The sequence below is a fragment of the Phallusia mammillata genome, chromosome 4 (assembly GCF_965637545.1).
Source record: "Phallusia mammillata chromosome 4, kaPhaMamm4.hap1.1, whole genome shotgun sequence".
In the NCBI taxonomy this organism is placed as follows: Eukaryota; Metazoa; Chordata; class Ascidiacea; order Phlebobranchia; family Ascidiidae; genus Phallusia; species Phallusia mammillata.
Window position 1 is genome coordinate 5,864,290 of NC_137255.1, and position 24,407 is coordinate 5,888,696.

General features: G+C 40.2%; 1 protein-coding gene across 2 annotated transcripts; it reads right to left on the minus strand.

The window, feature by feature from the left end:
- Positions 1-1,461: 1,461 nt before the first annotated feature.
- LOC145223131 (uncharacterized) lies at positions 1,462-23,650 on the minus strand. 2 transcript variants are annotated; one of them, XM_080089475.1, is made up of 5 exons: positions 23,281-23,650; positions 16,820-17,650; positions 12,055-12,200; positions 3,158-3,283; positions 1,462-2,791 (listed from the first exon to the last, which is right to left on the minus strand). In XM_080089475.1, exons 1-5 carry the CDS (start codon positions 23,567-23,569, stop codon positions 2,366-2,368), a joined length of 1,818 nt encoding a protein of 605 aa, XP_079945601.1. In that variant the 5' UTR covers positions 23,570-23,650; the 3' UTR covers positions 1,462-2,365. The 2 variants fall into 2 exon arrangements, with proteins under 2 accessions (XP_079945601.1, XP_079945600.1); XM_080089474.1 differs by having other exon boundaries at positions 16,820-17,653.
- Between the last annotated feature and the right edge of the window lie 757 nt (positions 23,651-24,407).

A 24,407-nucleotide genomic window follows, 5' to 3' on the forward strand; every position in this document is an offset into this window, starting at 1 on the left:
ATATGCTGGGGAAACCATGTATAGAGGTGCACAAGCCAAGTTTCAAAAGGTAAACGAATGCAAATATAGCCCAGAAACGGATAATCGGTTGTAGGCTACTTAACTGAAAGAACTTTATGAATTTTGCTTGTCTGTGCAGAAACGTTACAATGTGCTTAAAACTATCACCACATTATCTATTCATTCAACCCTGAAAGGTTTGAAGGATTGACTGCCAACAATTGAATTATTTTCACGAGTATTGACAACAACAGATTACACAATTTATTATGTTTGATGTGGAGTCCTGGTGCGGTTTCACAGGTCGCTGCTCTATCCAGTCGTGCATGTCCTTGTTGTTATTTGAGCGGGAAAACACACAACAGCTGATTATGCGGTTAATAAGATGCGTTTAGTTGTGTTTGGTTTGGTCCGTGATAATATGGCGTTGATTGACTGTGAAAAACCTTGCAAATACTAAACGAAGTGAAATGTACCTTTGGTAAGTAAACTAGACTCGAATTATTAATTTTTGTTTGTTTTGTAAGCGTAACTGGATTAATTGTCCTTCTAGAAAATATTGTCGCTATCAGCTGTTTATAAATTATTTTTGACTGCAAATGGGACCTAGTATAGCCCAAACCTGACCCCCAAACGAAAGTACAAGCCCAAAATCATCGCCTAAAACTAAAATAATGTCCAAATTGGAACTGAAATCTTAAGTGTACCAAGAAAATAATATAAATTGGCTGACATATATGCTTTAGTAAAGATATACGGAATGTGCAACATATCCACACCCCTAATTTCACATGTATTAATAAACGGCATGTAAAGTCCATCAGACTACAATCCATTCTGCAATATCGCGAAATGTAATGATCATGCGTCAAGCAAGTATATCCTTGCCATTAAAATATTTACTATTATATAATTCCTCATGACTCTGATCTTTTAAAAAGCCACAACACTTTTAAGCCTGAGATGATACCTTCCAATTTTGGATACAGGATGATATAGGTTGCTCTAATCCGCACCCAATTGGTCTTAATGGCACAATTTATGGATTATCCTTAGGTGTGAGTCACCCACTTGCTTTCCACATAGTAAAATCACATATAGAACAATCACTTTATATTAGTCACCGATTTTAACATGATACTTTTGTTGCTCTGCATCAGGTAGTGATTTGAGCTTGTAACTATGTTGAGGTTTTGCAGAAAATGTATTTATTAAAGCAGAAGCATAAGAAACACCTTGGTATAAAAACTTAACTAGACTCTGACATTTTAGGACTTTTTAAAGTAGTTTTGCTGTAACACAAGGGCTTCACAGCACACTAAATGTGACCATTTCTTCCACGGTAATGTTCGACAAAAGCCGCTGCAAAATGTAATTTTTTGAAATCAGGCTTGATTTTCAACAAAGCACTTTTTAACTGTAATCTCGCTTAGTTATACAACTTTTTTATTGCACACAATATTCAATGTCATGCTTTTTATTCGGACGCTAGAACGTTTTAATTCAATAACAAAATTCTTCATGTTGCTTTTTTACGTATGACCAGTAAATACACATGTTTACTTGTAAACTATGAGGGCGTGGTCAAGTTTGCCGATTTTGTGTTTGTTAAATTCCCCAAAACCTTAAACCACACCGTTGACGCTTGGGAAATAAATAAGCATTTAAAAAAAGCAAGCAATTTTAGTACGACGAGTATTAACACACATACACAACGACCGAAAACGCTATCACATTGGCTAATTCGTTTTTTTTCTTTACACATAACATTTCTAAAACAAGATTGTCTATAGCATTTACGTTTTAGGTCTCTTATTGCAAATATATTTGCGGCCTGACTGTAAAAGTCTTCTGTTTTTCGGGAGGTATTATTAACAGGTCATCTGTTATAACACAGTTGACAACGTTTGAACTCAACAACAATAGAAAAACGGCGACGAGAATAAAAAAACAGCTAATAAAATACGGAGGCGACGATAAAATGATGATGATGAAAAATGGCGCGAGTGCTGGACACGAGCACACAGTACGTTAGTAATGACATAATAATAAAACAACTTTGGAACGGGTGTTTTGCGCTCTAAAACATATGTGCGCAGCACAACAGGGTCGCCTGGTACGTCCTAGAGCGCTCGGTACGTTCAGGACCGCGCGGTACGAAATGCGCTGAAATACATAATGCGAACGGGTACGACGCCACCATTTACAAGGCGAAAAACACAGTAAAAGCGAGCTGTTGCGTCAACATTTGTGACGTCACTAGCACATGACGTATGTCCGACGTCAGCAGTGCGTGACAGACTTGATAGTTGTGTGTCTAATTAGCAATAGCACTTGGCAAACGACGGGCGTAATTCATGCGCCTCTAACCCATAGCGTGCACCATGTTAGGGGGGTTAAGACCAAAGGTCAGGCTTCCTGATCCTGTGGCCGCGGCCGCTGCAGCTGCTGCAGGGTAGGTGGGGTGCATGCTATGGGGGTGAGGGGTGGGTAACATGGGGTGGTGACCGCTGCCGAAACTCGCCGAGCCGGTTAGGTGGGGGTGCATGTGTGGATGATGTGCGTGATGATGGGGGTGCACCCCACTAAAGGTGTGCATCTGTCCGAAAGAGCCCGAATACGCGGCAGCTGCGGCCGCGGCGGCTCCAAAACTTCCAGTGCTTTCGAAGAATTTGAAATTAGCGGCGTCAAATCGTGGGTCGCGACACACGGAGGATTTCTTTAATTTCGTGGAGATCTTTCGATTTCGTGTCTGGATTCCTTCTTTCTTCATGGTCAAGGGTCGATTCACCTAAAGTTTACACAATTTAGTTTTAGTTTAAAACATAAGTGAACAGGTTGTTTTTCCTGAACATGTTAAAATGAGGAAAAGCGACTTTTGTATCGTATACAATCCTGTGTTACTCAAATTCGTAAAAACATTTTAAAATGTGACATTATCGAGCTTTGTCTGCACATAAACAATCTAGTTAATTGTATTTCATTCAACTATTTTCTTTAGCGCTTCGCTTCTTAAACAACAATCAAATTTTCATAAAATAATAAAGAAAAAAATACGACATTTTTTTCAGAAAATGCTTACACAATTATACACCAAAACCTTGAAAACACAAATTCAAATCCTTGTTTTCGTCAACTCACTGGTAAATTCACTTACCCCGTGGAGTTTGTAGTAGAGTCCGCAAGCATTGCACACAGGGTCACCGTTGGCATTTCTCCTCCACAAGGTGGTGGTTGTCGTAGCGCAGTTGCTGCAACTTGTGCCTGCTCGTCTTGCCGCCGACTGTCGAAAATAACGATGACAGGTTTAACATGGTGACTTGTAAGGTTTAGGTGTAGAACACAAACTCATGTTTAATTCACGGTAACAATGACACACGGCTAATTAGGCCGGTTGAGCACTGGAAAAATTGTAAGCAGGCTTTAATTAAATACAATACAAGTGACAAAAATATGGCTAACTTGCTGCACGCACAATCTTTTTATGTAACTGATTGAACACTTTCAAAAAATGTCTCAATCTTTGCTTAAAGTGACAAACTAAGATTGCTTAATATAGTTTTATGAAAAAAAAATACAAAGACGTTTTGAGATTTAAGTCATTAAACTAACAACAGCTAATCTGTGAAATATTTTTTTAGTTTGGTTTGCTTTAAATGGACTTTAAATAAAATATATTCTAAGAACTATTACACTGCTTGAATAAAATGTAATTTACAAACCAATACGAAAAAAAAGCCCAATATTCAATCCATTGAAAAACCCTAATCCAATACAACTCAGCTCTGTTCCGGCTCCTAAACTAAAAGCTGTCTAGTCTGCTGGTTATCCATTCTAGCACTCGCCCAGCAGGCGCTACACATAGTAGGTGGTAGCAAACATAATTGTTCAGTTAAGTGACATGACATGATCCCAGACCGGGTCCGAATGGGAAGGGCGTACCCTCCGCGACCTTTTAGCTGATATATTGTTTCAAAAGGGTTGTAAGGGACGGTCAACGGGTCAAAGATCTAATGCTATCGGTTCCCTGTTTTCTAATGGAGATATGAAAGCAATAAGGTTGAGACTAGGTTTCTTAACCGGTTTTGGTTGTTTTTGCCCTTGATGGTGGATTAACTTTGAAAAGCTTGTTATTGGGGCTGTAGTAGTTGTGGGAAACTTAGTGGTGTAGATGGACAGAAAATTAAAGACAGAAAAAATTTATATTTTACTTTTGAGGTAATGAAAATCCAAAATATTATAATTTTTTAAACACAGTATATGGACTTAACTATTATTTTTATGATACCCAAATACGTAAAAATGTGCTTTGACAGTGCAGTTCTCATGAAGTAATATTGTAAACCTTGTTGTAAGGAAACCATTCTGGCTACATCGATGATAGTTACTGCCCTTGGCTTGATTTTCAAAAGAGCTTTTTTTCGTCCTAACAAACGGACAATATAGAATAACAACATGCGGATCGCACTCAACACAATGCTACAGAAACAATTTCATGTGCAATTTTAAATCGATTTAGGAAACACAATACATCTAGCCTACATTAATTTCTGCGCGCCATTATTTCCATTTTTGGTCAGAGTGTTTACTTTCTGTGCCAACAAAAAAAAATTTACAGGCTACAATTACGCAAATTTTGTACCATAACGTATAAAAGGCCATGTTTTTCGTAGAAAGTTGTATTTTATGTTTTGAACTCAGTATAACCCCATAATTTTTGCACCACAATCTGCAATGTATCGATATTTATCATTTCTATGAAACCGGCATCACCACCTTTTCGGCACCAAAATCCGCAATAGTTGTAAAAACCGCACGAGCGGAGCGTTTTATTACATATATATTTTTCCAGTACAAACGAACTGTTTGCGAAACCCATATATCGTCGCCAAAACTATAAGCGATAACGTACGTTAAACACTTAACCAAAACAACAAACCTCACCTACACACCAACGTTCAAAGAGCCACAAGCTGTCAAGACATAATAGACCCCTAATGATCGACTGCCCGACACAAAAACGTCACCCATACAGGTTCGCACAAGTCATGAGCAAATTCTCTTCAATTTCCGACTGTGAAAGAATCACAAAACATTCATAAGCCACGAATGTAATATATTTTCACAAGTCCAACTCCAGAGAGAAGTTAGCATCAACGGGTTGTTGTTAAAGTAAAAGCGATTGGGGTTAAGATATTCACGCCGCTTTGGGAGATTACAAGTCTAGATACCCGGCCCTGTTACTTTGGACATAAAACGGTTACACGCGCTGGCTGCTTTACTGAGACAACATCAATTGTCGGCTGTTTGGTTTATTCTAGATTTCACCTTTGATAATACCCTGCTTGTGATTTACTTTCGCTTGCGTCGGGCGTGAGACCCAGTTTGGTTGTTCTGTTAAAATGCAGGTGCAGCGCCTTTTTTTAACCCTAAATGCCTTTTTAAGCTTAACCCGCTGGGTCTTTAGGCGATACGGATTTGTTTTATGTTTTTCTAACGCATAGATCCATTACTATTGTATTGCTAATAGACTTTGTCGCGAAACGTCGTCAATTTTATGTCGCGTATTAAATACTAACAACTTTTTTACCGCAAAAATACTTTACACGAGTTTCAATTATCAAACAAATACTAAATAAATAGCTTCAAATTTGCGGGGAACTTTCTAACATTACGCTGATAACTCCAGACATGTGGTTTGCTTAGAACACTTGTGACAAATTCGGTGTACTCTTGTGACGCAATTAAAACGCAATTGCCGTTTTAGCCCAACACATGTTGCCCTTGTAGAACCAACAAGGGAAAAAAATACGCGGTATTATTCTTTTCTCCCACTGTGTTTAACATATTTGAAAAAAGTGCAGGACCAAATGACAGCCACATTTGTGTCCGTATTTCCAGCAGAAGAAGTCAGCCATTTTGCGAGTTTGCGGGCAACGCGTTACAGAGGATTAGCATTTCTGCGACCGTCGGAGCCTCAGGTGAAAAGTTCACATAAACAGGAAAGCAATTGTTTGTTGCCTCCCTGTTACGGGATGTTGTTTGCTGCTGCTTAATCCTATTTAACTCGACAGCATTGCGTCATAACACTGCGGGAAGATTACTCATCGAGGTGTCACTAAGGGACGACAGACGCTCGGCTATAAAGAGAGTTAAACAAACGTGGTGGACCCATTCTTTTTTAAAACGCTTCCAAAAGACCATACAAGCCTTTTCTATGCCCTATGCAGTTAATTTGCATTTACCACAGTGTATGTTACACGCTTCCAAAGGACACTTGAAGCTATTTCCTTTGCTTTATGTATAGATGATGGACGCGTATGTTGAAAAGTATCTTATAGGTTATTTAAACGGGACTAAAAACACTAGCCTGTAAGATAACTTACCAAAGGGTTGTGCCAAATTTATATGATAACGTCAAAAGCATAAACAAGTCACGTCACCAGTTTTAGAGATTAAAGAAAAAGTAAAAATTAGCCCCTTTTTCAATCCCGTTCTAATGGTACAATGAAAAATTATAGCTCTTGGGCGTGTGAAAGTGCGGTATCAACGATGATGCTCCAAAGTCTGGCGCTTGGCATTCGTCTTGCGGCCGCACAGAGCCGCCTTGCGCTCGGACTCGAAAATACATTACTGGCGGAAAACGAACTTGCCAGTGCAAATGCATTAAACATGGCAAAGCCGAGTACGGCAGGTGACAGGCGTTTAAATCGCGAACCGACCACGGCTCGTATACGCAAGGGCAAAACGCACAGACAAGTACGCAGTGTGCTCTTTACGACCCCAAGTCCCTATGCTCGTCAGAGCTTATCTGATCGTGTCGAAGCGAAATAAGGCTAAGAAGACTGTTACAAGAAAGCTCATTAGGCCGTAGCGTGCACTGCGAGGCCCGCGAAGTTGCTAAGCACCAATTCACACTTGCATGCACGATGGCGGGGTCATGAAAAAGACGTCCCGTGTACGGTACATGCATTTTTCATGCGTGTTTTGCGTGCATGAGAGCTTTCTCGTACGGATCTCGTAATTGGACTGTTTCTTTAAATGGAGCTTTGGGCTTTAATCGCACAATTGCCTGTCATTTTGCTATAACGTCCCACTTTTTAATATTACAAATATTTAGATAGGTCTGATTTCTGATTCGCTATACTAAACTCCAACGTTACTGAGATAAAGCATAACAGGAATTCTATAAGACGCACAAAACGAGAACTAATCAAAAATTGTTTAGTTTCTTTGGTTTTTACGTGTGGGAACAACTTATACAACAACTGTGTATACTTGCTGGTAATCGCTTTATAGAAACGTCTTAGTTCTTTTGACGAACGCCCGACCGATTCCCAAATCCTTATAAATATTAATAATCGTCTAGCTGGCGTCAAAAATGTAAAACACCCTTTTTGCAGCCATTTTGTAAGCGGTCTGTATTCCTAGGCAAATCGGACGGAAGACCTATTGCAAAAGTGGACCAAAAATAACTCTGGCAGTTTTGGACGAGTCGGGCAAACTGGTATTAAATTATTTAGAAATGATTCGACATGGTGGAACGTTAACGCGCTCAGGTTGGTATTCGTTCGTTGCCACAAATTAACGCGCTAGCACCGGGGCAACGCGACTTGTTTGCAACAACAAACAGAACCAGATCGTAGCAAGGTTTTGTCAGGTGCGGTGTGATGCTGCCTAAACGGTGGTGACGTTTTTCTGACAGCCGTGTGACCGTTACACTTAACCAAATCGACTTGGAAACGATAATGTGTGTAACTATATACGTGAATCTCAACGTCTGGGCGTGCAAATGATGTCTGGATAATATTTTATCATTTGCGTGTTTTTTATTTTCCAAACATATTTATAAATTTTACAGTGCTTGTGCGATTGGAATGGTCAATTTATTACTAGCTTGTGAATTGGGGATAAAAAGCTTAAATTTGTCCGGCGAAAAGCGTTCTTGCGACGCGGAAACAGATGCAGTTTTTTGTTTAAACCTTGAAGCAAAAATCGGTGACACACTTTTTATTCCAAAAAATATAAACATCTTAAGTAGTATTTATCCCTGCAAAGTTTATAACGTTAAGAAAAACAATTTTTATTTCAAAAATTAATACAAAAACTACATCTAAAGTTCAAATGCTTAAAACAAGTTTAATATAACACAATCATGTCGTTTGTGAGTGCAATATAAGCAGCCTAATTACCGCAAAATTAATGATTAAACCCATATGTATATTCTTCCCAAAAGATATATTTCTTAAATTCGTGACAGGCCTATCGGGAGGGAGCGGTTGCTGCCTATCGCTGAAATCACTGCAAACTGTTAAAGAGTAATGTTTCCCTTTTTAACCACATGCAGAAACGGTCGGGGTTAGATTCTTGGATAAGATGGTGCTGCGTTTGCGGGCGCTCCTATCTTAAAACCTTGCCGTGTTTGCGACCTATAAGATCTGCCCGTGATACTGGTGCGTCTTTTTGTATTGTTTTACCTCAGTTGATATTGACAGGTACGACGTTTAAGCGTTCCTTGTCACACCAACGACTAAATAGCGCAGGTTATTAAATAATCCCTACCCGCAATTCGGAGTATTCTTAAGGAAATCGAAAACCAGCGCTATATGACATTTGGAATTTGAAAATCAAAAATTGACCTTTAATATATATTTTCCTCGTAATAGTCAAGGTGGAGATTTTTATTTGAATTATTTTATTTTCTAATTTGCCCGAATTTTTTTTACAAATATTCGCATGATAGGTTGTTGTCAATTTTTGTTGTTGACATTTTACGGAATTTAAAATATTAACAAAAATACAAATATTGTTCCAATTTTTGTTTGTTTTTCACCAACCGACAGCGCCAAATAAATAAATAAAAAACGGTGATAACACGCATATTTTAACATTTAACAACAAAACCGACACTCAACCAAAAACCGAATTTAACTTTTAATTTGTATCGCTTTCGTCAAAACAATTCTTCGTCGAGCAAATGATATCAACAAACCTGCCCTGTTACGCAGCTCCTGACATTATACATTTTGTCAGCCCTGCACCTGCACGTCGCTATTTATACCCCATGTCTAATACGTTTGCAGTCGGCTTTAGCCCTGTTTAAATTCAGGTTTGACGTAGGTTAGCCTATACCCAATATACGTCTGAAATCAACAAATTATTTTTTCGCTCAAATTTGACTACAACAGGCATTAAGATTTTAAAAATACGTAAGCACATTTTAATTAGTAGATTAAAAGAAAAAACATTAGCCTTGTGTAAATCAAGTTTTGGTTTTCGCAACAGCTAGTGTAACTAACAAATCTCCTTTTTTACAGGGAAAGGGCAACGTGTTGCAGAAAAAGCGTAGCCCTGTTTAGATTTATGATTTTTCCAGTCTTTTACATTCGAGTTTGAAAGATATTTTGCAAAAAACGAGGTTGCTTAGTTTTAGCATCGGTTTTAAAACTTTGCTGGATATTAAACTTTTTTCAAGAAACTGAATTTAAAACACAGCTATTCTGGCAAATGCATACTTTTTCTTAAAATACAATTGCATGAAAGGCTATGTTAGGTTAATATTTCGCTTAACACCAACTGTAGGTCAGAACAAAAACTAATTTCTCACGAATTAAAATCACAAATACGAAAAAAACAACTGAGGTTTCTAATTTTGCAAGTAGACTAAACCGCATTTGTCGGGCAAAACCGTGCATTTATTGATGAGTACATGATCCTACCTAACCAAAACTGACAGGCAACCAACTAAGCATATGTTGAACGTAGCAGCCAAAACCCTAAGCTTGTGAGGCAAAATTTCACCCGATCCGCAATAGATAAAATCTTTTAACCGCTGAAAATCGTTGAGTCGCGCTCGTTATGCCTCGCTGCGGTGAACGTTACGTTCTGCATAGTGTATGTTTACTACCATAATGTTTCGTTGTGATTATGTGGTGTCCAGTTACCTTACGGTGAAACTCAAAGCACCTCAGCACTTTTGTTGGTATTGACTTCACAATTGCCATTTTTTGCGTTTAATGTCTTACGAATTTGTGTAAAAAATCTAGCAAAGTGTGATTAAAGTCACATGCATGTTTGGACAATTTTTTTGTACTTTTTTAAAAATATAAAAGTCAAAAACCAAAGCAACTAACAAAACCGCACAAAAAAAGAAACAAATGAGAAATTAGTCGCTTAAAACGAAGATACGGAATGCTTAGATATGCCTTAAGATTTAGTTTCTAAATACTAGCCACTCAATATGTACACCTGACCAACACATTATATCGCATTCGACAGAATTACGACGACTTGTTCTTTGAGCGGTATAACAGCAAAGACTGCAAAATGATGTGTACTGACGCCAATGTGCATCGTCTAATAACTTAAAAGCCAGTATTTACGCGCACGGAGATAGCCAAACTTTACCGCGAGTCTTGTATCTATACAAGGGCCGCGGTTTCGGCTAGGCCTCAACAGCTGTCAATCATTTCATGTTGATGCAAAGCAAGCCGACTTCTCGCTGTGGGAAAACCGGTCGTTACTTTTATTGGCCTGCAAGTGCCTGACCAAAAAAGTCGCCGCTCGGAACTGCTGCGAGCGTTTAATTGGGTTCGATTTTCATTAGCTCTTCACGCTGCCTTCATTTCCCCGATTGGGCCCGTTTTGCGCACCCCAAGCGCAAGGGCTCCCACGTACACCGTTTCGCATGATGTTATTTTCAAGGTCACTTGCATTGCAAAGGTCGCGATCTCTCAGGGCCAGCGAGGCATGGGTATTTTCGTACCCCGCGCACTGAATAAGCGCTCGTTGCGCGGCCTATGGCCCTTGTAAACAACTCAGAATATGGCAGTGAACAGCCGGCAATTAAATCGCTGCTATGACGTAATGTCTGCCCTATATCGCCCTCGAGTGTGTCGGTTCTATGCAGCGGCGGCCAACAGCATGACGTAGCATCGGAATGTTGGAGACCCGCAGGAGCCGCATAAGCAAGTGCACAGGCCGCCAATCGCCGCTTTATATGGGTTTGTTTGTTGGTTTTGGCGCGTTTGCAAAGCTGGACAGCGTTCGGTAGTTCACAATGCAACCTATGCCGCTTGCACTATGATCCCTGGTAGCGCTTTTAGGTGTGCCACTGAACATGGCCAAGTTGATTTCGGTTTAATTGTAAAGCATTGTGAGAACTTTTACGTCTATTCGGGCTGTTATTTTCCTCATTAAACTTATGAGCAGCTCCGTGCACATTGTTACATTACATAAAAAAACGTTTTCACAATAATTTACTTTGACGGATAATGAAAACACATCGGAAGGTTATACCTTCAAACAGTTTGAAACTTCATTACAGGGCTGACAAAGTGGTATAGCACCTGCAACCAGATACGAACATACTTCTGATTCACTACGCATGAATTCAAAGACAAATGAGAAAAATCTTGTAGCGGCTTAACCTGATCTGTTAAACACGTGTACATCCACCGCCGAACCATCACACCACATAGGTTAATATCCTACACCATTTCGCCGCCGTTTCGTTGGCCGAATTCATGAGTCATACACCAAAAGGTTGACAGGTTGCCCATCATTTGACTAATGCGAATTATTGGCTCGGATTTGGTTTAACTTTTAGTTCCACATGGTAAAAACAGCTCCTTGGTATAACGGGATAATTCTACATAACATTTGACTAAGTCCATGTGATACAGAGATTTTTGTGTGAGGCCTTCTTATTCGCTAGAAATAGACAACGAACTTAATACACTTGGGTAAACCACAGTGACGTCCGCTTTTGGGTAGAATAGCGGAATTGCATATACTTGACTATTGACAATTTTCTCTCAAAGACTGTATGAATTATCTCAAAAAGTAAGTCATAAAGCGTCATACAATATTTAACTTGTGTTGGAAATGTGAATATTTACCACCAAGCAACAGGATACATACATACAAACTTAATATCCTAAAACCTATGTTTTTGAACGCCCCTATAAAACGACTGTAGCATGTCCAAGTGTTCATAATTCACGTGATTCTAGTTTGTCCAATCAGAAGCCTTCATTAGACAATTGTACTCACCAGTCTCTTCTTGGGTTTTATCAGGGGTCGGTTTTGTCCGTTCATTTTGTGGTAGAGTCCACACGCGTTGCACAAGTAATGACCAGTCCCGTCTCTGCGCCACAACGGCGTTGCTGTGGCTCCACAGTTCACACATTCACGACCCTCTGTAACGAGAAAAGCGTATTTTGTGAATCAACATGAAAAAATGAGGTGGGTTTGATTTAATTGCGTTTATTTCGCCTGGTTAAGGAAATGACAACATCCTAATTGCACTAAAACAGTCACAAAGTCGGGAAAGGTTACAAAATATAAGAACGTTGTAAAGCGCAAAATTCTAAAAAAGCATTTAGGGCTGCAATATCGTTTTTATTCTTTGTTTATGTGCATTGTGTTTGCTGACCCAGACACATGAGCTAAAAATTTCTAATTAGGATAACAATTAATTGAAAAAAAACTTTCGACATATTTGAGGGTAAAACCCAAGCGCATTTTTGTGTCTTAAAAATCAGAGACAAGCTGTCAACAGCAGTCAAATTGGCACGAACAATTGCTCCTATACTCAGTTTGGTGCAGAGCTCTATATATAGCTTTGCGCAGCCAATCTTCTGCATTGGACAGCTAGCGTGCACCGTTGGTTGCCTCTTCTCAGGCAATCACTGGGTCGAAGAGCGATCTATCAAAGCAGTGATGGATCAACGACCAGAGCATCGCTTGTGAAAAACGCGAGCCGCTAAAGTTCACTCCAATTAAACTCTGTTTACGCGCAGGTTCTGCCCGTTCCTCGGGTTGACGAAATTTTCGAAGGGTGTTTACGCTCATTGCCGAGCCAAAACGCCTTGCCGGCCTTGAAACTGATTGCTTGTATCATGTGTCACCGTTGCCTTGCTGTCACTGTTATTTATTGTTTCTAGGCCCGATGAAATATCCCCACAATTATATTCAATTGATCATTTTTCTTCCTGAATCAAATTCGACCCACCGATTTATTGTGTTCTGCATTCTGCACTATAAACCTGCAAAACTGAGTACAAGAGAAACTTTTGACTTGTTTACGTCAACTATTCCGACTTTCTGGTCAATGGGAAAGCAAAAAAGCTGACAAACAATTCAAACAACAGAAAAAACAGGCGATTAATTTTAATGCGAAAAGTTTTGACAATGTTTTTTTTGCATTTTTATGATGTGGTTTAAATGTTCTGGAAGTTGTGTTGGAAATCGGCCCATGTATATATTGCCTAAAGCCTCAAGTTTGTCAAGGTTCGACAATTAATTCCCGCCATTCGGAATCCGTCTCCAAACACAAAATAATCCGATTAAAGTCGTTCACATTTTGTAATCGAATTTCCCATCTAGAATAAACAGGTAAACACGTTGGACTTAATCCATCAATACCAAGTTTAACGCACAGAAAAGCCGTTTCCCAACTTATCATTTTTATAATTGGTAAACCAGGCATATTTGCACCTTACTTTATCCTATGTTTAAAAACCAACAAAATCTTAATACTTTGTAAGCCTTTCCCGCCCTGCGCATACAAGAGACAGGTGTTTAAAATTGACTTTGCCTTAGAACTCAAACTGCGGTGCTGTTTGCTTCAAGAGCTAACAAATTTTGTTGAAACTGTCCCTGACATTTGGGGAAGTAGACACCAATATTAAGTTTGTTTAAAACCTCAAGGCGGAAACAGTCGTATAGGAATTGAAGCAAAAAATAAGTAGTATAGGTATTACGGGTCGAATTAATATGGGTATGGCAAGTCGAAAATACATTCGCCAACTTAATTTTCACAAACGTGATCAAATTTGTTGTATATGTTAGGAAAGGTGGAAATCGTTACAAAAATGGTAACAGAATAGGGAATAATTCCCAGAATCAATTTACTAGATTTTACGTCTAAGATTTGTTAAGTAACAGCTATGATACGTCAAAAAAGCCCACAAAATTTGTAATATTCCAAGCATTCCGCGCTCTGACACGTAACCCAGTAAGATTGTTGCAAAACTCTTTGTCCATGTAACTATTATGTGATATCTAAAATCTGGAGCTCAAAATTGCCCTAAAATGAAGCCAGGTGATTAAAAAATTTAATTTTAATAAAGTAACGGCAAAGATACGTCGCAAAACACATATATGCCAGTGCAAACGTGACGCGAACTAGCGATCAGCGCAATCGACTTGTCGCTATGTAAAGGAAGCAATCCAATCGCAATGCTTCCATGGTGCAGGCTCGAACGTCATGTGCCTGTAAACATCAAACCCCCTGTCAGCACCGACGGACATGAGACTACTGTTCTTTCATCTCTAATCAGGGAGGCAAGTTTGCATTTGATGGTGTCGTATTCTAGCTGGCACTAGGAATCGTTGTTACTGATCGGTTTGCTAAGTTTTAAGAAAATTTGGACCTTTCCGTATAGACGGGAAATGCAGGATTTGAAACTTGTCCTGCGCGTCCGAACAATAAGGTTCAAACGAGATTAATATATAAAGCATGTCCGGTTAAGACTTAGGAATACGAAATAGGACATCCAGGGTCATTTTCTCGTACTCATTTCTCCCAACAGGTTTTAAAAAGGACATTTAAAGCGTTTCGCTTTTTTCCCAAAAAGCGAAGGATGCTGAACAAGCGTTTCATCCACCACGCTGCATATTTAATACACCACTACATTTTTTTACAGTAAGCAAGAGATGGTTGAAATTTTGAAATATATGAAGCAACGTTTACCAGCTATTTCGACATTTCAAATGTTTTGTGCTATTTTGTCTCTGCGACGTTCGAAATATAATATGATAAACCAATAACTGCTTTTTGAACCTGGGATCTAAGTTTTTGTCTTCTCTTTAGCAGTGAAGAAATCAAAGAAGACCATTTGACTTGTTTGGCATCTCTATAATGATGACATGAAAGATGGCCGAAATGTATGAACAATACTGAGGTTATAAAATCATCTACCTAGTTGTCATAAAAATCACATGTACCTCATTACAAAGCCAAATGCCTAAACTTCGATAGGAAACCCATTTAGAGCTTTTTTTGTAGAGCGTGTGAAAAAATCCACTGTTAGGTGTAAAAGGAACCAAGAACAAGTTAATGGCATTCAGGGCCTTGTACCAATGCCAAGTATTTCTACTTCAACCCCACGTGTAGTGTTCAATTCTGCACCCCGGGCCGCCTGTACACCTCGTCAGGTGACGTGCGTTCAGTCAGGAAACTTAACTTGCGTAATCAATGCGGGATTGAGGCCGATAGCGGGGTATTCAGGCAGGCAGGAAACGCCAATCTAGAGGCCGACGCTCTATCGCCTACATCACTATGCTCGTACACGCCGGGGCAACGTTAACCATAAGTCACGTGTCAGTTTGCCTGGCGGTCCAACCTCCCCCCCCCACCCGCATACAAGTTTTGACGTCATATCGTTGTCTATCAAACACAGGAAGGGTTTGTTCCTCAGACCGCATTGGTGAAAAATGTTACATTCCAACACAGTTACCATGCCTCTAATGAACCCATCTTACATGTGTGACGTCAAAATGACGTAATACAGAGAATTTTTGCAGCGTCGGTGCAAAGTTTTAGTGCCCACGTGTATTTCTGCTGTCCAAACTGTGTCCAACTTCCATATGACTACCTTGCAGCTATGACGTCATGCTTACGTCGATCAAACGCAGGAAGAGATTATGCCTTTATCGCCACAACGATTCATAACATTATTAAAGGTGAGAGTGCGTCACCGACTTGCGTATTGTAACGGAGAGAAACCGGCACGACATTCTGAATTTCAAGTGTTCCGCGATATTTCGACTTCCTCAGATAGAGGACATGCCGAGGACACAATGATGTGACATTATCATCTAACCTTGTAAAATTGCCATAACCCATATCAAGGCCTGATTGCGGTCAAAAGCTACAGTTGTATAACAGGTAACTTTGAAAATCTCGGCGATTAGTGTAAGGCTTTGTTTATAATAAATATGCGTTCATGTGGAGTAGTTTTAAGTTTTATCTGTACATTTGATTTATAAATCGCATAGATCGCATCTTTATGTACCGGCATCGCCGTTTGATAAGAAAACCTGTATTGAACTTAAGTTCCTAATACACACGCGTATCGTCCATTGACGCACTTCCCTGTGCATTTCAATCGCGTACCACGCAATTCTAGATGCAGAATTTCAAGCTCTCAGCAGTAACGACGTGCAATTGTTGACTATCACGGCGATTGTTAGAATTTATCTGCACTATTGTTTCAGCGGTCGAAGCCGCTAGATTCTTGGAATTTGGCGTGGCCTGTCCTTGCGGCAGCCATTTTTGCGGGCGCCGCTTCGGAAATTTATATGCGCTGCGGCGGCCTCGGCGATTTCCCGCGAAATTCGTGGAATTAAGGGCGAGGCGACGAATGCTTATTGGTGCGATTTAAACAAAGCAGAGAATACCTGTAGGACGTTTCGCCACTGAGGTACAAAGTTCAATTTATAGGATGTTTAAATTTTGGAGGCGGAGCAAAGATTATAGTGTACACCGGTAATAAACGGAGCAAAGATTTAAACTCTTTGGAATTGTAACATTACAATTTCTTTGCTAATACTATCATGTATTGAAAAACAATATTTGCAACAAAACATTCGTACTTGTTGCTTACGAAACAAAACTTACTGTCCCAATTCAAATTTAAAAACATTTTTGTATGGTTTTCAAATCAGCACAAACTTTTGTACATATATTACGCTGTATGGTAAAACAAAACACCAGGCTATTTGACAAGATTAAAGTATGTGACATGCTCACCTGTGCTTGAACGACTCTTCGATTTGCTCTTTGTCGGGTACGTGGTCGACGTCGAGACCGGCTTACCACTCTCCGCCGGGATTTGGTAGCTCGCCAGCCCGCTGCTGTAATCGCCGGCGTTCGATGTCATGTAAGGGTGAGAATAGGCCAACATCGGAGTTGCCGAAACCGCCAAATCGGACTGCTTAGCTTCACTCCCGGCCTGGTGGTAGAGATGATGATTGTGCAGAGGATGTTGCGGATGTTGACAAGAGTTCATTGATGCTGATGCGGATTGGTCGTTCTGCGACGACTGCCTGGAGGGATGCTGGATCTGCGGATGATGCGAACTGGAGTTGGACACGACACTAGATGGCGTGAGAGGAAGAGCCGTTGCCGCCTCATTTTCATCTTTAGGAGGAGTAGGAAATGCGTGAAATGGAGGTTGAGTGCTGCTTCCAACTGTAGTACGGGTCTCGCACCCAGACTCGAGGGTCGATACGCAAGCAATCGTCGATGACGTATCGGTGACGTCATTGCAGTCGGAAGAAGATGACGTAGCGGCGCTTCGGGAGGTTGAAGTTTCGATCTTAACTGGAGATTGGCGGGACGCCTGGTAACCAGGGATGTGAGATGGACTCTTCCCGTTGTGTGTGCTCCACGGGTTGGGATGAGAAGCGATATTGGATCGGGAGCCGGTGCTAAGAGGAGCGAAGACCGTTGTGCGGGATCCAGAAGAGGTTCCCAGCCAGGGGATGCCAGAGGAGGTGCCAGGAGAGATGTGATGATGTCCTTGATGGTGAAAGTTGGATGCGGGAACTGCGCAGGATCTTTCGGCCTCAGCTCTTGCGGCTGCTTTAAAAGAGGAATAACGTGATGAGTAATAAGACGAGGACCTCGGGAGCAGTGATGAGTGAAAATTAGAGCGACGTGGCACTGTGCAGAGGTTGTACACCCCGTTCTCTTCCAACGTATCGCTGAGGTTCATCTCGTTGCCATAGAGATGCTCGTGGTAGTCAGATTCGATCATTTTGCAAAGGCTGGTTTAGAGTCAGGCGTTAAACAGCACTATTAAAGTTTGCTCAAAATAATGTTTTATGCACATATGATCACAAAAATTAGTTACTGGCAAAAAAAAGATTAGTTACTGGCAAAACGCATATTGCGTGATTGTAAGCAATCGTCTGGCGGCTTACCAGCGGAAAATGGCAATATCTTTGACAAACAATGTTTGCAAACCTGTTTTCGGATTATATGCAACAAATTTAATTAGATGTACACTACGAAATCGCTGCTACTAATACCAAATGCGTGTTTTTTGTTTCTCTATAGTAGCGGCAATTGTTTCACGACATTAGCATCATTTTGCATCAACAATACGGCCGATAACATTTCTACTCTCATTAGCTAAACATATGCGGTACAATTGCACTGTAAATCAAGTCTCCCTTCGCGGACTGTTAACCTGTTGCAAAATGAACGACAAATCATTCCAACAACTTGCGCGAAAAAACGATTTCCTAAACTTCAGTACACATACTCCTTCCAACTCAAAAACATCAATTTAGTTTAAAACATAAACTACTTGAGCTCTTTTTACCTCAACCAATGCACTTTGCCCTGCCTGGTCGCTTCAATGCATCGCGTTTAACTTACATACGTTGAAAGCCCGACCGCCCTTTTGTCCATGCCTCATTTCCTGCGCCACTTCTTCTAATTGACTGCGATTGGATGCAACAGCGTTCCATGGCGTCTAGGCCTTTTTTTGCGCGCCAAGGCCGACAGGACATCAACGCCAAAATCCTATTTTTAATGCCAGTTTTTTATCAAGGCTTAGGAAGTCATTGTTTTTTTCTTGTATTTTTTTCAAGGCTGTCGCCCTAGTGTTTTTGACTCGGATTTTTGATAAGTCCACTTGAGTGATAATACCCATCGATTCGCCTAAACGAAGCTGCGACGTGACGTATCTCTGAGCAAAACTGATAGGAATCTGACAACATGGACCAAGCGTACATAAAACACGGCCACAAAAAACGATTGTTTCTATTTCCAAAAGCTGCATTTTTGTCTCAACCAGGGCAGCGCTTTACGGTCTATCATTTTCGTGCCTTATCACTTCCTTTGTAGCGCTCAGGAAATATGCGAACGGACATATGAAGTCACTAGTAGCGATAAAATCTGGTTTTGCGGTAAAGTCTCCCTTGTCTTTCCCGATCATCACAGATTTAGAATGTCCCTAGCGGGTTAAGTTTCGTGCTTGGCGATGCGGAGTATATTTTGATGCATAAATTTACATGCAAAGATATAATTTATTAGCAGCTTTTATTGACCCAACTAGCCTAGAATTTTTGGCTTTTTGTGTAACGTTTAAGCAGTAGCCTTTCACATGCTTCAGCAAAAATCAGCACAATTGAACACCGTTGTTCAACTCGACTCGTTTTTAACAGTATGGATCGTAATTTTTAACAGTAAAACTTCCCATTTCCACTGCTTTTTTGAGCCAAAAATTGGATATTTTTTATTGGATGACAACAAAATTTACCCTTTTCAGTCTTTTTTAGTTACCCTTTGGTTAGTCACCCTTTTAAGGCATTTTTTAACATCCGACAACCACAAACTTTTTTGCATGCAGCAAAAGATCTAGTACTTTATAAGTGCGTATACGAGCGATGCTTATTTCTGAGTGCAAGTCACAATTGTCTTGTTTCAAAAGCATAAGAAATATCAAAATATTGCCACTTCAACTATTATTATGTTGACCTGTTTGCAAGCCTCTGAAAACCGTTTTTCTTTTTCCTAATTAAATGATTGGTTTGACACTGATTACCTTAATAAATACCTACTTGGAAAGCGTCATGCGCAAGATATTAGTGCTTCTGCTTTAGAGATTGCCACACTTTTCTGTGGTGTCCCGCTTTCAAGAATATGTACTAGTTTAATACAGTGATTTGTTAAGTTTTCTTACACTACAGACATATACTCTTCTTTCGCCAATGACCTCAATCAAAGGAATTTAGAGGATTTTTGTCTATATTTGCGTATTAGAGTAGGCTTTGTATTGCCAAGTTTGTATCACGCCGAAAAAGGGTTTTGAATTGATAAAGTATGCAAATAAGCCCCTTAAAATGCGCGTTTACTTGCTAAATAAGCAATTACAACTGTGGAAAATCTAGAAAGAGTGGTTGCCTCCTCGTGGGACATTTAACGAGATTTCACGGATAATTATTAGCAATTATATCAGATATACTAGTGTCATAGCAGTTTGAGTTCTATATACTATTTTAAAGTTTAATTTTAGCCAAAATAACTTTGAATCATACAAAATGCCTGCAGGACACAGCCTTATTCGCATGTGTGTCTGGGGAGCAGAAAGAATCCACATTTGTTGCGCGCCGGACGCAAATGATACTAATGCGCTTCCGACATCGGCCTGAACCTTAGGAGGTCCTAATACATAAAGCACGCACTCTAAACGACACGGAATTATTGCTGTCATTGATACAAGGGCCTTGGCTTAGCCCGTGCCACCATGGAAAATTCGAATCCTCCTTGAGGACTCTTCGCCTGATTACCGCCGTCTTTTGCGCGTCTTCAGCGAGGCGTGGCGCACGACAGAATCGTCAGTCTTGCATGATGACGCAAGCCGGACAAAACCTCAAACATATGCGCATTTATTCGGTGCCATGCTTTTCCTTCTGTCGCCGAGGGCCGCTGACATATGCTTGCCTGGGCGATAGGTATCGGACAAAATGCATTAGGCTCGTATCTTGGATAGGGATCGGGAATCTTTTAGCGACTCGAAATCCGACCAATGCTCACCAAGGCGCTGACATTGCTTTTAATTATTTATTCGTGATTTGTCGGGCAGCGATGTATTTTGTTTTCGTGCAAGTTTCGTTCAGTGGGGAGAGAGTACCCAGGTTTTTGAATTCACCTTACGAATTGGGATCGCCCAGACTTCGCCAGGGAATCAGCGTTCCGGAGGTTTATCTTAGGATACTTGAGAAATGGGCAAAACTATTTAAATATCACACAACTACAGGCTTAAACAAAAAAATACCTTTTTGAATTTCGTATTACCGCTACACTGTAAGTGGTTTGGCAACATTTAAAAAAAATGTTGTGGCATTACAGTTACTTTCGGAACTGATAATTACTGCAACGGAACAAGGCGTATTGTACATAACTTGTGAGTGTACTGTTTTTGAAATACACATTTCAAGACAGGAAAACATCGTGCATTTATATTACCGCAAACACAGCGAATTATTGGTAAATTTTCCCATGAAAGAAGCTCAAAATTCCGTTTCAACCAACGCGAAGGGCTAAACACCAGTCTGTTCCTGTCAAAGCTCTCACAAATCCCACATACACGCATCAGGCCGACCGCTATAGCAGGGATCACGTCTATCTCTTGTTATGATAACGCAAAATCTACTTCGTCACTGGGCATTTTCCCAGATCATGGCCGGGCATAATTTTGCGACTCGTCCTGTTAAGCCAATTTTCCTCTCACAGCCCCGAGGCTTTACTGCGCCGTCCTTGCCCTTGCCCCGCTGCTTTTATTTATAATGGCCTTGTCACGTCGAGTTAACGGTCCCGAAAAGAAACGTGAGTTTCGTGGATGAAAATATACGTGATTTGTTTGCAGTAGTGACTTATTTTTTTTTTGCTTTTTGGAAATTCGGTTCAAGGCGGTACACAGCGGGTGCGTTTCACATGGTCTTATTTATGCCACAAAGTACGGAAAACGTTGGTTGTCACACCAGTGCATCTTGTTTATTTAGCTATTGCCAATATCTTTTTCGGTGCCTCAGTTGTAATTGTAAATAAGTACCTTTTATAACGCGTTAAAACGGCTTAAATTGGCTTTATCTATAATTTTGTATCGTTTTTTTTTACAGTTTTGAGAACAGCAAGATACAACATCTGTAATTTTCAGCTTAAAATGGCAGTAAAATTTGAAACGATGTGAATTATTTAACAGAAACATTGCATTTTATTGTTTAAAATATTCAAAAATCGTGATCTGTGCAAACTCCACGCCGTGTGTTATATAACCAGGCAATAGCCCTTGTCCTATTGACAAAACACAAAATGACATCAAGATAAAAACTCAAGCCCCGTATGACGTAACGATGTAATCATAGACACCCACAAGCCTTACCAAATCTGAAAACCAAACAACCAATCGGCAATTCATGCTAAACGTCCAATCTTTACCAAATACGTTTTATGTTATATTTACAATTATATTTCAATGTCAACAGGCGGTTGGCGGTCGGTGGCTCATTAAAACTGCGTTACCGCCCTTTGCGTTTATACTAGGCCGGCTCTTAGGCGGCGATGGCCAATTTGCGACGCTAAGAACGTTGGCGATTTGTTTTCTCACAAAATAACCGGTATATTGGCTCGAAAATTGCCCTTTTACGAAAACTTGATGCGTCATACCTGCAGCTACGTGCAGATTCCTGTGCATATATGTGTACAAGTTGTATAAAGACAGATTTTTCGTTTACGTTTTGCGCTAAACTCCATAAAATCGCCACAAAAAAGGAAGATGCATCTATATAGGTGAGACAGTTTTATGTTCACTAAAAGTGTTGCCAATCGAAAAAAAGAAAAAAATGTTCCGAGAAATCGAAACCGCACCGCTGTTCAAATATTCTTTGTAATTTATCACCCATCTTTAAAAAAGTTGTTCATACCCTTCGTTCCAACAGGAGTTTAATTCATGTCTGTAATAAGTTGCCCCGGTTTTGTCAACTCAATGTCATCCAAATTTGTGATAAACATTATTATCCAACGTAATAAAACGCGTTATTTACAATGCAATGACCAATTCCATTGAAGGCGAAGTGATAAAAATGAGACGCATCTGCAAACAATCTAATTAAAGTTTTACTATTTGCATTATCATCGTAAACTAACAAGTCAATCCATTCGCTTTTCGGACGTTTCTACGGTGGCATTTTTCCAAGTAGAAAGGGTGGATTTATTTCTGTTTACAGAGTGTTATAAGGGCGAAGTGTGATGAATTTGCTGTGCGCTGCACCGAGTACGAACGTACTCCGACCTGTCTCAAATATTTATGTTCAATTTCACAGTTTAGCGCGAGCCGAGGCCCAGCAAAGCACGTATATACCGCTGCAACGGCTTAATGATCTGTTAACACGAAAAAGTTTGCGCAAAAAGTGTGAGCAACTTCGGAACGGCTGATCGGACATTATTGCAGGTTAAGAAGACTGGGGAAGGTGTACAATGTTTCACAAACACTAACCCTATACATTTACCATCTAAACGCATTCTATTTTGTGAATCGCTAATGTAAACTTTTCGAACTACTCTATAATCGAGAGGAATAGCTTTGAATACAGTCGTTTAGTAAAGTAAATGTTTCACCCTGTCCAAGTGACCCTATTCATTCCTTTTGGTCATTAGTCATGATGCATAGAAACAAAGTTAGATAAAAACGAACTTACCGCTTAAGCTCCTTTGGTGAACTTTATATTGCATGTTGAGACCATAATAGTCTGCCGCGCTTTGTCCGTCCAACCTGTGATGTAGATAAGCGTCCATATCTTCAATATACCCAGTTTCCATGTACGGGACTGTGTGGTGGCCTGTTGGGGCCATACCGGGGCCAAATGACCCAGACCCGGCTGCTGCTACAACAGCTGTGTCGGTTGGGTGAGCGCTAGGGGGAATCCCGGGGTGATGATGGGGATGGTGATGTGTAAACCAGCGGTGTTGGTCAGTGGAGGGCATCATTTTGCCCCAAGGGTTTTCGGCGTTTTGCCACAGTTTGATTTGTGCTATAAACTATATGTTCTGAAAATATACGTATTGGACTAAGATTAAGTTTTATTAAATTTTTCGCAAAATTTTTGATGCGCACATAAATGGAATTTGCAAGAAACACAACAGCTTCTCAACCGCATGTAAATTTTCCACATAGTCGCATCTTTGACTTTTTGGGGTGAATTTGAATGGGTCATACACAATTTCGGTATGCACCAGTGTATTAAAAAAACTTACAAAAGTAAATCCAATCTTTGAAATTTACAAACTGTTAAACAGGAGAAAAAGGTTGAGAACCTTTAAAAAAAACAATCACGAATATTAACTAAAAAATCGACTTGTTGTCACCAATTGTGGTGCACTTGGAATATACATGGCGTGTCAATACCCACATCTTTGTTGTTCACCGACGGGTTAACAGCTTACGAGGCTACGTGAAGTTTGATGTTGCGTGCTATAGATATGAACCCTCAGTGGCCCCTTCATTCTACTGACTGCTGTCTCATTTGAGTCAGCGTTGCAATAAAATCGCTTGGATGTATAATTTGTTCACGTTGTGCCGACTTTGCAAACAGTTCTATCTATTATTTAAGAAGGCTTCCTTGCATGCAAGGTGCGCAGAATTTAGTCTGTCTCAGCAGTTTGCGGTCTCAAGAAACGGAAGGTGAACCAAGTACGTGTGGGTTATTTAGACAGATATCTATACCACTGTCTGTTTACATGCCGAGGGATTCCCTTATGTTTGAAGCGTTCACGTTTGTAACGTAAATAACGTGCCTGCTGTCGCTATGAGACAAGGAAATGCCAT

Coding starts and splice junctions, on each gene's coding strand:
- LOC145223131 (XM_080089474.1), bottom strand. CDS start 23,569: ATGATGCCCTCCACTGACCAACACCGCTGGTTTACACATCACCATCCC. Junction 3,284..12,054: donor TAAAACCCAAGAAGAGACTG/GTGAGTACAATT, acceptor TATTTTCGACAG/TCGGCGGCAAGACGAGCAGG. Junction 2,792..3,157: donor TCTACTACAAACTCCACGGG/GTAAGTGAATTT, acceptor TGTAAACTTTAG/GTGAATCGACCCTTGACCAT.